This window comes from Motacilla alba, chromosome 5 (assembly GCF_015832195.1).
Source record: "Motacilla alba alba isolate MOTALB_02 chromosome 5, Motacilla_alba_V1.0_pri, whole genome shotgun sequence".
Taxonomy (NCBI): Eukaryota; Metazoa; Chordata; class Aves; order Passeriformes; family Motacillidae; genus Motacilla; species Motacilla alba.
Genome location: NC_052020.1, coordinates 24563495 through 24579957, shown reverse-complemented (window position 1 = coordinate 24579957; position 16463 = coordinate 24563495). Strand labels below are relative to the sequence as shown.

The window sequence follows — 16463 nt, the reverse complement described above, 5'->3', positions numbered from 1 at the left end:
GCAGGCAAATAATCCACACCTTTACCTTTGGTTCAGCTGCCACAGCATCAAGCAAACAACTCACAGCTGCTAAAACACCATACTGAACCACTCAATTCCATAAGTTACCACTTTCCAGGTAACCTCTCCATAAGGATACAAGGGCTATTCAAGATTTTTCTGAAAATTCCCTTCTGTTTCTGTAACCATATTGCAGAGAAAAACAGCCTTCATGGAGAAAACTCTGATTCTACACCAGCAAAGAAACTACTGCCAGAGTCTAATCTTGCTGCCTTCTGAACACTGCTACTTATTGTTCCACTGCATTGTCTCCTAGGACTGGCTGTAGGTACCAATACTTGGTGCATCCAGGATCACAAGACATTTCCCAATCAACAGCCAACAACAAATTTAAGAAGATTCTACTTATAAACAGAAAAGTCCACATTAATTGATTTGCACCCACTCAAGTTCACAGAAGACGACATTTCTGTTCACCCATTAGATGTTTCCTGTACTAAAATACTTTTTGCTTTGGAAATCTTCCATTGCAAGTCTTTGAAGCATATATTGAGGATTATCATAAGCAGCTTATCAGAAGAACATAGAAAGATGACATGGCCCTAGTTGTTCCAATCTCGTTAACTGGGCAAGCAGGCAAGTGTTTGAAACAGACTGCAGAACATAAGGAAATATGTTTCTCCCAAAAAGGCTGCTCAGCAGAATGTACCACTGCGACACAAATGCAGGTGTCACTCTGAGACAGTCACGCTTTGACACACAGGCAAGTATTCAACAAAGAATTGAGGCATCCAGGAGCGTAAGCCTCGAGTCTCTCTTTCCTCCTTACCCAACCACTGTTCAATTCTCTCAGACAACATGAGCTCATCTAAGTCTAAGGTCCTGTTATCGAGGAGGGCAACATACAGAATTTTTTCTTTAGATCAATGACACTGTTATCTTGATAGCTACTGTGAGAAAAATTGGACAACAGATATTTGGCTAATACTGTGTTAATTAGTCAAAGACAAATTTTTTACTACCCATGCCTTCCTAGGCTCTTAGCAGAGAATAAGTGTCTTGTTCACATGGTGAAAAACATGCAGCAGCCATCAAACACAGCCAGGGCAGCTGCTAATAATTGTCATGCAGAGTCTGTAGAAAAGAGTCCTCAAAAACTAATCCATCAGCCTTTGTGCTCCTCTTTGCCTGTGACATTCCTCAAAACCACACTGTGTACCTCACTTTTAATAAACGTGTGAAAATAAAAGAGAATCTGTAGATAGGAACAACTTCCTTATGAACCCAGTTTCACAGTAATAATTTGTTTACTAGAAAATCTATTCAGCATGTACACACAAAGAGATGAAAAAGACTGTTGAATAACTGACTAATTGGAAAACACAGATGTCTGCTTAAGCAGAGTCCAGCAGCCTCCAAGTTCAGGCTGTGTTCTGAAGATCATGCCCCATGCCAAGTGACCAGCACATGGATTTCAATTGCATGAGGTAGGGAATATCTGGTTTTGGATATCAAACCAGTTGTTCAATCCTTTTCCTCTTAGCCATCACCTACAATGAACCATTCAGGATGGATCATGAAATGAGGGGTAGGCTATAGTTCAGCTCCTCTGGAACACTTACACTGTAATAAAACTCTGCTAAAAACTAGCATTCTCAGTTCAGATGAAACAAACAAAATATGTGTTAAACAAAAGGCTGTATCTAGTCATCCTCTGAAGACAACACAGCCCACGGCCAACACAGCAGGAATATATTAACTCCAGCGAAGTAGGGAAATTACCACCTGTCACGTATCAGGTACAGCCTGCATGCCCCTTTATAAAGCAAGGGTATTTCTGTGATGCTAGGAGGAATATGATGGAAAGCTCTGTGCAGTGAGGCAGCCTGATACAGACTTATCAGTTGTGCCTATTCCCACACCTACCAAGCTCTGCAGCTCAAGTGTTGAATTAAAACAGCTCTCCCATCACCACAGGGGCCTAGAAGCACTGCAGCAAGTCTGAACCCAATACAGACATGCTGCAAGTTGGAAACTTGTCTACTGAGCTGCCCCTCCATGGCAAAGACAGTGTATAGGATTAGTTATAGATGTACTCATAACCTTAGAGTGCTCCTGTAGCTTCCCTGTTTCTAAGCAACCAGTCCTACTCAAACAAGCTGCCTCCAGTACCTCTGGCCATGACAGAGAGGAAATGCCTGAGCCCCTTTTTCTCTCCATCCCAACAAGTTTCAACGAGCAGATCTAACAAGTTTGTCTAATCCTTTTCCCCCTCCTTTCACCTGAAAGCAGCTGCAGGCCAGGTTGCTTTGAAATTCATACCCTAAATAAGTAGTCTGATGCCTTTCCATGAGATCTGGCAGTGAAAAACCCAAACAGTGAGTTGAGGGGGAAGTATCACAAGTCTCCAAAATCACAGTATTAGCACAAAATGCAAATCCCAAAGGGCTCAGAAGGTGTAAAGTCAGGACTGGGCATAATCAGAGATAACAGGGTTTAGGAGCTGAATCCATGCATAATTCACAACGAATTTAAGGAATGCCTGTGATGTCCCTCTTTCAAGCCCTAAGCTCTTCAATATTAACAAAGTCCTTATTTCAAAGGAATTTTGTTTTTTCTTTATCACCTCAGCGTGAGAAGTACAGATCCATCAATATCACAGTTTCACTGCAGAAGTCAGATCCATGAAATTTGGCCAATTATTTTACAGAAACCACCATTCCCTTTCCCTACTAGTGCATCACTCCGTTCATGTACAAAACCAACAGAAGATCCTGGACAGCCCCACTCTGCTTTGTAGATGCCATAAGATTATCTCATAAATACTACACATACCACAGTGAATCACATCTTACACCATCTATTCTGGAGAAAAATACTTAATCCATCTCAATAGTAACAACTTAAAACTCAAAAATATCGTAAATCTTGTACATTTCAAATCTCAAACTTCAGCTCAGCACACTTACTGTAAATAAGAAATCTAGTTTTAGTCTGTCTTCTCACAGCTCAGTACAGAGTTGTTGGATGAAGTGAGGCAAGGAACAACAGACTTCCCATGAAATCCCACTAGAAACTAAGAATTTGCACTTGTAAACATAGACAATCTGTATGTTGGCATTGACAGGCCAGGGGTGAATGGAACTACCCATTCCAAGAAATACATGCTAATACATGACCACAGTCTGAGTCAAACTACATCTTATTTTGATAGAGTACAAGATGTACCTACTCCCACTTGCTGTTTTACGGGGATTATGATGCCACAACTCAAAAAGAAAAAGGAAACATACTAGCTTATCTGTTTATGCAAGTCAGTGTCCAATGTCACATTACAAACCCAGCTTTACTGGTGCTTTTAACAAGACAAACTAAATGTGAACTCAGGCAACTAAGGAGCTGGCTTACACTTTGTTGCCATGAGAGTATGAAGAAGAAGCAAGCAAAGATGACCAGACCCAAGGCCACCAGATTTTGCAACTCCAAGCCCAGGGATGATCTCTCTGCAGTTTACTAAATCAGCCAGGTCTATAGGGAACTTACACTAGAACACAACAAAAGAGGCCACACCTCAAACCCCATGTTCAGTCTCAGGCCTCTCACTACAAGACAGGTGCTGAGGTGCTGGAGCACCAAAAGGTGTCCAAAGAGTAACAAGGGTCTGGAGCACAAGTCTTAGGAGTGGCTGAGGGAACTGAGGTTGTTTAGGCTGGAAAAAAGGAGGCTCAGGGGGAATCTTACTGTTCTTTACAACTACCTGAAAGAAGGTTGTAGCAAGGGGCCAGTTGGCCTCTTCTCCCAGGCAACAAGCAACACGATGGGAGGAAATGGCCTTTAAGTTGTGCCAGGGGAGATTAAGTTTGGATATAATGAAACATTTCTTCACTGAAAGAGTGGTCAGGCACTGGAACAGGCTGTCCAGGGAAGCACTGCAATCACCATCACAGAAGGCATTCAAAAGGCATGTGGATGTGGCACTTGGAGATATGGTTTAGTGCTGGATTTGGCTACGCCAGGTTAGCAGTTGGACTCAGTGATCTTAAAGGTCTTTTCCAACCTAAATGATTCTACAATTCTATGATACTCATTTATTAAGTAAATAAACCAGCTTTTGATGTTCAAAACATGAAAATCAGTGATCTGTGAGCTGAAATTGCTATTTAGTTAAAGACAATTTTTTTAGCATCTTTACCTCCAATCCTTACACCAAATCCAAGCTACGTTACCAAAGGCTGTGTCTCCAAGCACCCAGCACATCCCTCCAAAGGCACTGGGGTCCTGCTTCAGTTCCTCACTTTTGTGCCATTTTTCCTTCTGCTACAGAACATTTTCAGCTGTCTGCAGCAAACCCCAGTATTTAAATAGACAGCAATGACATCTAGTGGCTGGTTAAGAATTTGCCTTTCTAAATTCCCAGCCTGGGCATTCATTTTTAGAAAGGAGACAGAACCCACCACTTTCAGCATTCCACTTAGCTGCTGCCAACTACAGGAGTGCACCCGAAATTCTCTCCAAACTCTTTCAAAACACACACCACTGGCTCCCCCAACTCAGAGCATTTCCCCCCTATCCCTTGCTCAAAGCCCAGGAGAGGTCATGTAGTAGGCACAAGTTTGCTTTAGGCCTTGCCTGTACTACTGAATTACTTCAGTGTAGATGTAGCTACAGATACTTGTTCTGGGTATACAGGGCTGGGGCTTGCACACACCCTTTTGGTTATGCTGTTCTTCAGCTGCATTAGGCTAAGTGGTAGGAGTTATTCACACAGACAAGGACAAGACCCAAGGCCACAATTTTTAACAGCTGGTACAGTTCATTCATAGCTTAAAATACATACAAAGGACTGCAAGTTCTAAAATGTAACTGTGCTGAAGTTACAAGGAGAAAAGATAAAAATGCTATTCTGAATGCAAAGAGGAAGAGATCTTGCAGATTAGATTTATGGGAGAACAGTAAGCAGTTCACTTCCCTCCACCACCACAAACCCACCCCATCCCCCCCACCCAAAAAAATAAACTCTCTTACCTTTTTCACTGAGTGATGTTGCAAATTGCCAAGAAGCACAAGTAAGTGGTTACTGAAACTTTCTGAAGCATGTGACAACGTAAAGAAAGTTCGGAAGATATTTTTATTAACCTTTTTGTATTATTGGCACTAGTCATTTAATCACTACTGCAGTCTTTGCCAGCAGTAACACTCTCTATAACCTCCACAACAAACCACTTAAATGATTTTTCAGTTAACAATGGTGAGGAAGAATGAGATTTGAGGTACATGTATCTGGGGCATGTGCCAGAGCCCTCAGAATACTGCATACTAGTAATTAAAAAATACCTACTTCTAGTTTTGTTAACTGAGACCTATTAATACCCATGACCGGAAGCAGAGGTGCCTTTACCCCACCACCCAATCTCAGGCAAAGACTAGAGAGTTTTTATTTACTTATTATGCCTCATTTCCCACAGCTTCTTCCAATACTAGGGACAAGCAGATCATTCTGCAATGGTCTGTTTAGTGATGAGACTTCTCTAGCACAAACAGGAAAAGCATGGAGAACTGTAGTAATTCTAATATACCGGGAAAGCATCCTGTAAAAACCCAAAAGAGATGGAACAAGTGTTAAGAACATGTCAAAATAATCTGAAATTACCCCTGCATCAGAATGAGCTGATAGCCATGTTCTGCTAAAGGGCAGAAAACAGTCACTTACCTTTGACCAGGAATTGGTTTGGGGGGGAGGCTACTGTTGGTTTACAATGACATGTACAACCTTAAATATCACACTGCTTACAGGAAAAGATGATGATTCACAGGAGTGGCCAGTTATAACAGGTTTAATGGTAAACTTCAAAAGACATCACATTTAGTTTTCATCACAAATTCTTCTGCCAGACCCACTAACTTATTCAAAGTAAAAGGCTATGAAAGCCAAAGAAAACGACAGCATGTGGGTTTTCTGAACCACCGAAAAAGTGCTTTCTGACAAGCCAGCAAACACACACCACCAGGTGGTAATGGGACTGCCTATCCCATGGCTCCATCAAAGAAAAGAGGATCTTGAAACCTCAGGTCTTCATACTTTCATATCTGTTTTTATTACTTGTGTCATTTTACACAGATAAAATTAATTTGTTCCAGGCTGATGCTCCCAACAAAAACATAGATGTTCTTCTGAAGTTCTGAACTCTGAATTCTTAGGTCAGATCTTTGAGGAAACCAATACATATTCTCCTACAATAACATGAAGACCCATTTCTACAACCGTACAAACAGGGTAAGTGGTTAGGAGATTAAGAGAAGATTAAGAGAGGTATTCAAGACAAGCACACATATTCATGTGAAAGAACTGAGGTGGTTTTTCAGAAGACAGTATTTTCTATTGCCTTAATTACAAGAATTATATTTTTTCTTTTAGAACATTCAATTCTTCTGTCAATTACTACCTTTGTGATTCAGTCCCAAACAGCAAAACCTAATTAAAATCTTATTTTTCTAAAACGAAACAAGGAACCCTTGCTAAACTGCTAATGAAAATTTTTTTTTCTCTCACTCACAGCGTAGTGATTGCTACCTTCTTGGAAAAATTTTCCAAGTTGGACCAATAGATGCACTGACTTGCAGCCACCACCAAAAAGTGGAAGGCAAAAGACTGTTTAGGCACAAGGTACTAGCTTCAAAGGGCAAAGCAAATCTCACACCAACAGAACATTTCTGTAGACTACCCTTGAGCAAACCTCTGACTAGATCTTGAGTCTAATGCTCAAGTGCAGCTTGAAGAGAACCACAGCAAGATATACAAACAGATTGTGCTCCTGCTTGCAGAGTGCCAGTTGAAACCTTAGTACTGCATCTATCAGTTCTGGTTTGGGGTGATGAGAAAACCAAGACCCACAATACAAAGGCAGTTATAGTAGAAACAGGATGGAAAGAGGAGTGGTGAACAGGCATTCTGAGAAATAGTACCTACAGAAAATCCAAATGCGTCTGGTCTCATGCATAAAGCTTGTGAGAAAGAAAATTATACACCTTGAATTGCAAAGAAATTACTTTTATAATTTTCCTGCAAGATTGTATAATTGAATAATAAATTATACACATTCTTGTATCACATTGTGTAGAAACATGTATTTGTGTAGCATGATGCTTGCAAAATATAAATATGTCAAATCTTCTGTCCTTTCATGTTCTATGTATGTGGTTATAGACTCTCAACAAAAAGGAAAGAGAGGGCAATTCTAGCTTTGAAAGTGATGAATGAAGACTACACTGCTTAGTGGCCTTCACTACCTTTCTGTTTCAGCTTGTCTTCACCAAAACAAATACCACACAACAGGGCAGATAAATCACAGGCTGCTCCCAATTCCTTCTGGACAAAAAGGCACTCCATTTAGCTTCACACTGAGAACCTCAGAAGAACTGCAAGCAGAAACATCTGCTAAATATATTCCAGTAGGTTAGCTCTAAGTATTGTTAAAGTTCTTAGACAGCCACAACTATATCTCCCCACTTCTCAAGACTAGTTCTCCCTAACCCTGGTAAAAAGTCTGCACTACCCTTTGTTTAGAGTTGCACAGAAGTCACTGTGTTCCTGCTCCTGGAGGTTGGAGGTTATATCCCCACCACAGAAGCTTCACAATTTGTTTGACAGTTGAAGATTTGGAAAATTACAACCAGCTTTGCATCTCCTCTTCATACTTCTGGGGATCAATAAAAGGCTTGTCAATGGACCGGATCATCAGCTCACCACAGTACACACATTCAGCTGCCACAATATCATCAATGTCAGCTTTGATCTGTTCCCGGCTCTGCTGCCCCTTCCCCAAGCTAATGGTGTCTGCATCCTTGGGACGATGGTGGCTCTTGGATGGCTGGCTGGTAGCTGCCAGCTTCTTCTGAAGATCTTCAAGTTTTGCCTGCTTATAGGCAGGAAGGTTAGGGAAAACTGCTTGGAGGAGACAGTCATAGTGAAACATGTGACCACACAGGAAAAGGTAAAAAGGGCGGTTTAGAAGTGGAAAGTCACAAGCAGCACATTTTTCCTGAGGCTCCACAGAGCCATACTTATTTCTCATTTCCTGGATGTCCTCTCGGATCCTCTTGGCACTCTGCGTGGCTTCCTCCATCTCCCTTTTCAGCTCCTCAATGTGCTTGTTGTAATCCTCCAGGGAGTTACAGATTGCCTCCTTGAAATGGTCAATAGTGACAAAGTCTGGAAAGAATGGCAGCACATCTTCAATCTTCAGCAGAGCACAGCTGGAGAGGCAGGCCATTGCCTTTTTGACATCTTTCTCTTCCTGAACAACATGGCGAGCGATCTTCAACCACAGCTTCTTCCGGAGCTCCTCATCATCTTCAGGAAGATCTGCACAGGACTTGGCAAGATCAACATCCACCTAGAAGTTGGACAGCAAGGAAACAGAGTTAAGCTTCCCTCTTCGTTTATGCACCATTCAACTTCAAAGCCTGCTGTCCATTTTAAGAGGCATCTAGAAAACCCCTACTGCTATCTCACTGTCTAGGACTGCACTACTGGCGTGCTCCTTGTTTCCATGGCAAACACCTCTCCTCTCCACCAGCACTCCTGACTGAAGATTAGCTTGCTACCCAACAGAGAACAAAGGCCAGCACAGAAAGGGCAAATTCATGTTATAGTATCTTTGCTGGCCACACATTTCAGCGAAGACACAGCAATTCCAAAAGGAAAAAAATCCAGCATCTCCCTGAAGATCAGACTAAGCTGACAAAGGCTTCTGTGATCATTACCAAAGCTATCAATAGGTAATTAGAATCCTTAACAATTGCTATACAAATCTTGCATAAATGTAGATACGTTAAAGGTATTTTGTCAGAGACTGAGCTTGAGACAGACAGTACTCTTCCTTGTACTTTCCATGCCTCCACCCTCAGTTACGGCTTGTCAGTCAGCTGCCTACTTGAAACAGTTGTGAAAGCACAGAAAAATGTTAACAGAGCCAGGTCTTTCTTCCAAGCCTCAGCTGCACCACTTTGATACCAGTGAGTCTGCCCAGCTCCTCTCAATGCTCTGCTGTTCAAAGTAACTTGAACAAGCTACATTCTCGTGTATCACAGCATGCACAGATACACACATACCTGTAAGGCGAGATCCACAGCCTCCTCATATAATTCCATCACTTTGTAAATGTGGACACATGCACGGTGGTGCCCATGCTCTGCACACAGGCGTAGTGCATACTTCAGGTCATAGTGGATCCTGTTTGGGTTGGTTCCTGCTTGCTCCAGGTATGACAACAGTGAGTCTGGCCGACACAAAGCATAAAGAGATAACAGGTAGTTGTGAATGGCTTGCTGGGTTTCCTCCAGCTGGTAGACACAGAACTCCATATATCTGATGGCTTCATTGATCTGCTGGGTGCTGGCACTCTGGCTGTAGTTAACAAGGGCTGGAATGAGGTTCCTGGCATCCAGTCTAGAGCCCATAGAAATCCAAGCGTCAACCACCTTCTTGGGAATATGTTGGATGAGAACCGGAGAGAACTTGTAGAAGAGTTTCTCATCCCTGTGCCTGGACAGCACATTCAGAGCCTCATCGTACTCGTCGTGCTGGCAGTGGTGAGCTACTACCCGCTCATAATCCTGCATGATGACTGCAAAGTAGACCATGTGCTCTGTGTCGCCATGGCTTGCCAACAGCTCATAAATAGATGCCCGATTATTAAAAAGACAGTCTTTGTTTTTAGGACTGCTCAGGAAAGTGCGGAACTTCTCCCGTGTATCCAAATAGAGATTTCGCTGTGAGGGATCTCCTTGCAATATGCCCAGCCAGTTCAGGTACAGCTCTGTCAACCACGTGGTCAGCAGAGTAGTCTGTGTCTTCTCTGAAGGCTTTAGGTTACTCAGCTTCTTAATCAGAAACTCCATCAGGGCCTCTTCTTGCTTGGCTTCAATGAACTTCAGAGCAATTTCCTCAAAGTAGTTCTGGGTCAGCGCATAACATTTGGCACTGTCCAGATACCTCTTGTTTTGGAAGCAGTGCTCTGCCTCTTTGGCCAACACGATGTCAAGACACTCTGGACGGTCCTTACAATACTCTTTTGCTAAATCAAATTTGTTCATATTCATATACATCTTCCACACATCTCTAGATTCCCGCTGGACATGGTAGCGGAACACTACTTTCTCAGTGTGGATCCATATCTGCTGGACTGTGGGATCTTTAATCATGCGTGTCAGCAAGCCAAACTTCTCCAGGAACAGATCCTGAAAAACAACCTGTCCATTCAGAGTGCAGACAGCCTTCACCCGGTCAGGCAGCAGCAACAGAAAGTGGAACTGGGTAAGCACAATGGATATTGGCTTGTTCACAGTTATGTCAATGTCAGGAGGATAAACCCAGACCCGTTCGTCACTCAGAATTGAATCAGGACGACTATAATCCAATGTACCATATAGAACACCGTTTCCCATCATCCAGGCGAAGGAGCGTGGGTTGGAACGCAGTTTTGGAGTGTAAAAGGCTATCTCGCTGAAACCCAAGTTGGCTGGAAATTCCCGAAAGCTGGGCAGATGGTCAGCATGCATGGCAAATATGGAGCTGAAGCCTTGCTGCTCTGTCCCTTCAGGCACTTTGCCAACAAACTGAAAGAGTCTCTTCCTAGTGGTGGCTATAATAAAAAATTTCCCTTCTAGCCCTCGTTCAATTTCCAAGCAGCAGACTGGGGCAGGTCCAGATTCCTCCTCCAGAGTGTAGACCTGTCGGAAGTACTGGTCAGGGTTAGTGCTGAAGAGGCTTCCTTCACTGACAGAGATTTCAGCCTCATAGATCTGTCCCTGGGAAGTCCCCACCAGGATAGGCCCTGTGTTGGTTTCTGAACCAAGAAATTTGTTCCAGCCCACACTTTCAATCAAGTGTCCTTTCCAGCGGGAGAGTGCCCGCACTTTCTGAACACTTCTGTTCAGGTAAAGGCATTCGCTGGTGTTCAGAGCAATCAGGAGATGAGAGCCTGCCAATAGCAGAAGGGTAAGGGAGGGGGAAGGAGAGAACAAATCAAGACTGTGCCTAAGCAAGCCAAATTCCTGCAGCTTCTAATCCTAACATTTGATAAACTCCAATATCAACATACTTAATCCAAGACTTTCCCAGGCATTCATGGGAATGTGGGGATTTCCATGCTGGATCAGAACAGTAGTCCATATGTTGCAATGTTAAATAACTGGTACCAGATGCTCTAGCAAGAAGGTATTCTGTTTCAATAAATGTGCTAAGGATAAACACTTCCCAGAGTTCTCTCCTACCCCTGGCAGCTGGCGCGAGATATAAGCATCTCTTTCCAAATTTTTGTTTAGTTTTTTAAAATCAGTCTAGGCTACAGTGAACTGCAGATGTTTTATGGCCCTTTTTAAAGCTCCTATATAAACCATACAGCAGAGAGTGACTGCAAACCTTCCTTTGATTTGTTTTAGCCTTGCTCAGAACAGCCTAACTGCACGTGTACATTTCAGAGTCTGAAAACACAACACCGGCACAAGCCTGTGCTTTACTAATAGCAAAAGGGCAAACCAGTGGGCAGGGGCCCTGGGAAAGAGTCTGGCTCATGGAAGATTGATCTGTTCTCCTTATGCACAAAGCAGAAAGCACTTGCTCTGCTCTGTTCACTGTCTGTAAATATCCATCACCCACTGCCTCACCTGTGTGGTCCAAAAACATCTTGTAGACTTTGGCTTCATCTTTGCGTCCCAGCTCCACCTGATTAGGTTCATCTGGCTTCCCAAGATCAATCCTGCAAAGAGAAACCATGAAATCACGCTGCCAACAAAAGTTCACATACCTGTAACTCCTCACCTTTGAGGAGTTTTGGTTTTCATACTGGACTCGTGGCTTTTTATCCAGTTTGCAAATGTAAGTTCTTCAACAACTTAGGAAAAAAAAAAGAAAGCAGGGGAAAAACAAAGAATAACTTCAGGATTCTGGCAGCATTACCTGAGAAGGGTGTCTTTCCCAAGGCTCATACAGAGCTGGTTAGAGGAGACCACTAAGCTGTTAATTTTCTCTGGAGGAGCAAAATCAATCCTCTGCTTGTTAAATATTGGCGTTTCCTTCTCCAGTCGTGCATTGACATATCCTGGAGAAAGAATGTGGACGCTTAGAAACTGAACAAGACAACACCCCACAACAACAACCCAAAACTACATCAAAATTCAGACTAAAAGACTAAAAGTATTGTGACCTGCTGCAAGTTTTACTGAAAAGGAAGGCTGTTCCATGAAGCAGGAACACAGAGAAAAAAAAAAAAAAACCCTAATTGCAGGCCTACTGGTGCTGAAAAAGACAATGCAGTGGTGGAAAGTAGCCTGCTACTAGTAGACAAACCCCTTAATTGTTTATTCCACCAATGCTTTCTCCTTGTCTTTGCCTCACCTCTAGACCAGCTACAGGATCCTTAAAATACACTTCTTCTAGAAGAAAGATGCACATACAGGAAGAGACAAAGCAACCACAACCTGAGTAGGCAGCCTTTTGTTCAGCACATGCTTTTTTCTTACACATCGATCCACACCTTAAACACTACCCATTTATACAAAGGTGCATTCCTTTATTTCCAGTTATGTAGAACTGATGTTCTTCTTTTCAGATTAGGGAGCTGCAATGCCACAGTTTAAATTTGCTGGTGTGAACTGCAGCTCAAAACACATACAAAAAGCTCCCAAGGTACAGATTCACATGATATCACAGCTAACCAATAAACACCTATATATATATATAAATATATATATATATATATAAATAAAAGGGAAGGATTACTCTGAAAAACCCACATGTTACCAGAACATCAAGTCACATTCATCCAGGTAATCTCAAATTTTTTTCGGACTGTCACCTGGCTAAGCAAGGCTGACTCAGCAAGGAAACTTAGAGGCAGGAAGGAAAGGGAACAAATAGCCTGTACAGAGGTAAGGGTTTAGAATTAAGGAGAAGCTGTTTATGGTTTCATTCATAGTTCAAGCCAAAGTATTTGATTTCAGCATTCTGGGCTCTTTGGGCCTGTATCCATTACATTTATAACATCCACGGGATCATCACCATTAACATGAGGATTTTAGCTATTGTCCATAATAGGAGAAGGATGAGCTTCCTCAATATACAGTTCTCTATACAAAGGAGATGTCTACTTTACAGCATTCATTCCTTTCAAATAGTCTCCTCCCTCATCTTGTCCCCAGTGTCCCTATTCTGTTTAATCAAGATTCTACAGCAGCATTTCACACCCTGATTTCTGGGCAAAGCTACCTACTTCCTCAGACCTTTTAATCTGCCCAAAGATCTAAGATCACCAGTATGGTCTAGTGGGTCAAAGTAGGCTTCTCAAAGCTGGAGCTACAGAATTTGAAGTTCACAATGCAGCAGGACTTTAGGTTGGATACAGAGTCACTGCTTGTTTATCTACAACCTTGAGAAACAGTACCTGCAGTTTAACAAGCACAGGGAACAACTCCCTGAAACTGAGGGATAAGTTTCAACATCTTCCAAAATTGCAAACCTAACCTTAAGGATGGCTTTCAAGAAGGTAACTATTGTATCTTTTTACAAAATAAATTTACTTTAACTTCAGATGGCCCACAACTTTACCAACCCAAATTTTATTAAAAATTGCCTGTGTGGCCTGATTTCAGAATAACTGAAATCCTGATTAGGCTGTGCCTTTGCAATTAAGCAGTTTCCCAAACTTCCTCTGCCAATATCAACTGTGAGCAAACAGGCAGATTTCTCAACTCTAAGACAGCCATGACTGAAGACAGTGTTGCAGCAGTCAAGAAGAAAAGCTGAGTCCTGGAAAATTTATTTTCCGTGACACGACTTGTCCCAACACTGTTCTGCACAACACCTATTCAGGCCACTTATTCCGTATCTAACATTACACAATGAAATAACCATGCATGTAAAAACAAACAAGGGGAACATACCTATTCAGTACCCAGACTCGGATTAACTGTGTCAGTGTATTTATATTCCATAATTTACATAGCATGACAGAATTTATCAATTCTTAGCACGCCTATGAACATCACAAACTGGTTTTCCCAAAGGTTACCAGTGGGCAACACTATACAAGCAAAAAAACTTGAAAGAATGCGTCCATGTATTTCCAAATTTGTAACCCCAAAACACCAGCTCTGCATAGAGCTGGTCCTACCATGACAATACCAGGTACAACGAATTCTCTCATAACCTACACTTCCCTGCCACACCGAAAAAACATTGAGAGGTGACATCTAGTAGAAAATGGTTATTGAACCTAATAAATCTTGAATTTATAATGCAACAATAGTGGAATAAATTTCTCTGACATGAAAGAAAAAACGGACCGGTCATCACACCATTACTTTACACTGATGTGACACCTCCCTGAGCAGTACAGTATAGCAAAGCCTCACATCCCTTGACAGAAAAGTGCAGTCGTAATACAGACTGCTTTGTTGGTCGCCTTGCCATCGTGCAGTCAGCCTGAAGGAACCACTCTAGAGAACCGAAGTCTTTGCTAAACTGCGCCTGGGTTAGGAAAGGAACTCCGTGCAGGAACAGCTGTGCACACATCCACAACACGGTAAAGCGTGGCTTCCTCAGAGAGGAGCAGAAACGAGAAGCAAAGTGACGAGATGTTCCCAGGCCGCTAGCACAGGGCTGAGCTGCACAGGGCTGGGCTGCACAGGGCTGAGCTGCACAGGGCTGAGGCGCGGCGGGGTGTAACTAGTGACACACGGGCACACGCCACTTCACGCACCCGCGCTTGCTCCGCGCAGCACCTCCGGCCACAGCCTCCCACACAGAAGCAGCGCCGCGGTTTGGCTGGGCTGGCCTGCACGCTGCCCAGCCAGGAATCGAGTGCTCCCCGTCTCTAAACACTTCCCACAGCAAGCCGTGGAAAAAACAAGCCGCGGCCGAATGCTTCGCCCCACACACGCACAGTGACACACCTCTTCCAGGCAGCACAGCCTGGCGTGCCCTGCTCCCCACCCGGAACTGCCGCCTCGCCTCCCCCTCTCAGCAGGAAGGCCGCACGCGGGAGGCCGCGGCGCGCACGTACCGGAGTGCGGGATGCCCACGCTGGCGCGGCCCTGCGGCACGGACACGGAGCGGTGCAGCGCGTCCTCGTACTCGTCCAGGATGGACGCCATGGCCCCGCGCGGCCCGAGCGCGGCGCGCTCAGCTGACCCGCGGCACGTGCCCCTGCGCACGCGCGGGCGGGGCCGGCGGGCGGGGCCGCAGGCTCGCAGCAATGGCGGCGGCGCTGGGGCCGCCCGGTGTGTCCCGACGGCCCCGTCCCCGACACTCCTGCCCGCGACACTCCTGTCCCCGGTGCTCACCTGGAGCTGCCCGGTCGGCCTGTGCCCTTGCTGCCAGGCCTTGGGCTCCGCGCGGTGCCCGCCGCTTCTGCTCACTGCCGCGGATACCGAAAGGCTTGTGTCGAGTTAAAAAACGGCCCACTCTAATAAACAAAGTCGGCATTTTTGTACGCCAGTAATAACCAGAAGTTCCTCTACGTGGGTTCTGTGCTCTGGGTTTGTTGTCGAATATAACAAGTAGAACCACGCCAAACATCAAAACTTGGATTTGCCACCAAAGAAGGCTAAAAAGAGGTAGGGTGCCCTCCCACAGGGGCGCTGGAGACTCCTCAAGTGACCATTAGAGACCCCTTCCCTAATACTTGAGCATGTGTAATAGGATCTACACAATTAATTAGCATACGTACAAGGCTGCTTGGAAATAGGCATAAACTTCTTGAAATGTAAATACATATTCATATAATAAATTGTATATAAGTAATAGAAGTGTGAGTCTTAGTGTGCATCCCAGGCAGAGAGACATCCCCTACCCCCCATTTACCTGGCACTGTAACAAAGTACTGTTGCCTTTCTAACCTGTAACTCTGGTTTGAAGGTTTTCTTTCCCAGTTTTCAGTGACACTGTCCTGTTGTGTGCAGCTGCATGCATGAAAAATTACCTCATTAATGCAGCAGTGTGCCCTACTAGAATCAGTCCCGACTGCCAGAGCAATTCTACTGACTGCGGCTAGGAATTATCCAGTTTAAAACACTCTGTAAAAACTCCTGTGTTGTGGCTCTCGTGTAGCGTTGGTGGCAAAATGTTGGCTTTATCGCTAGAATGATCATTGAGGCACAGCATAAGGGGATCAGCATAAGGTGCTCCTTGAACTATACTAGACTTGCTCTGCAAGTTTATCACAGGTTTCTGTGTTGGACCCAGTTTCTGTGTTGCTAAATAGTACTTATAACCTGGAGTTTTCTTCTGTTCTGGTGTGCCAACAACTATTATTTACAGTTTTACCTTCTAGCTTAAACTAGCAGAATTTATAACAATGGCATTAACAAAAAAGACTAGTGTCTTACACAACCCTTTGGGTTTCATCCTGTATAAAATGAACAGAGATGTATATGTGTACACTCTATGTGTGCTATACACCATA

The 16463-nt window shown here is 43.7% G+C and overlaps 1 protein-coding gene across 1 annotated transcript; it reads right to left on the bottom strand.

Annotated features, from left to right (window-relative positions):
• Positions 1-5114: 5114 nt before the first annotated feature.
• Positions 5115-15204, bottom strand: VPS18 (VPS18 core subunit of CORVET and HOPS complexes). The gene is made up of 5 exons (XM_038138862.1): positions 15063-15204; positions 11960-12101; positions 11668-11759; positions 9112-10982; positions 5115-8393 (listed from the first exon to the last, which is right to left on the bottom strand). The coding sequence occupies exons 1-5, from the start codon at positions 15151-15153 to the stop codon at positions 7665-7667; spliced, it is 2925 nt and encodes a 974-aa protein (XP_037994790.1). The 5' UTR covers positions 15154-15204; the 3' UTR covers positions 5115-7664.
• Between the last annotated feature and the right edge of the window lie 1259 nt (positions 15205-16463).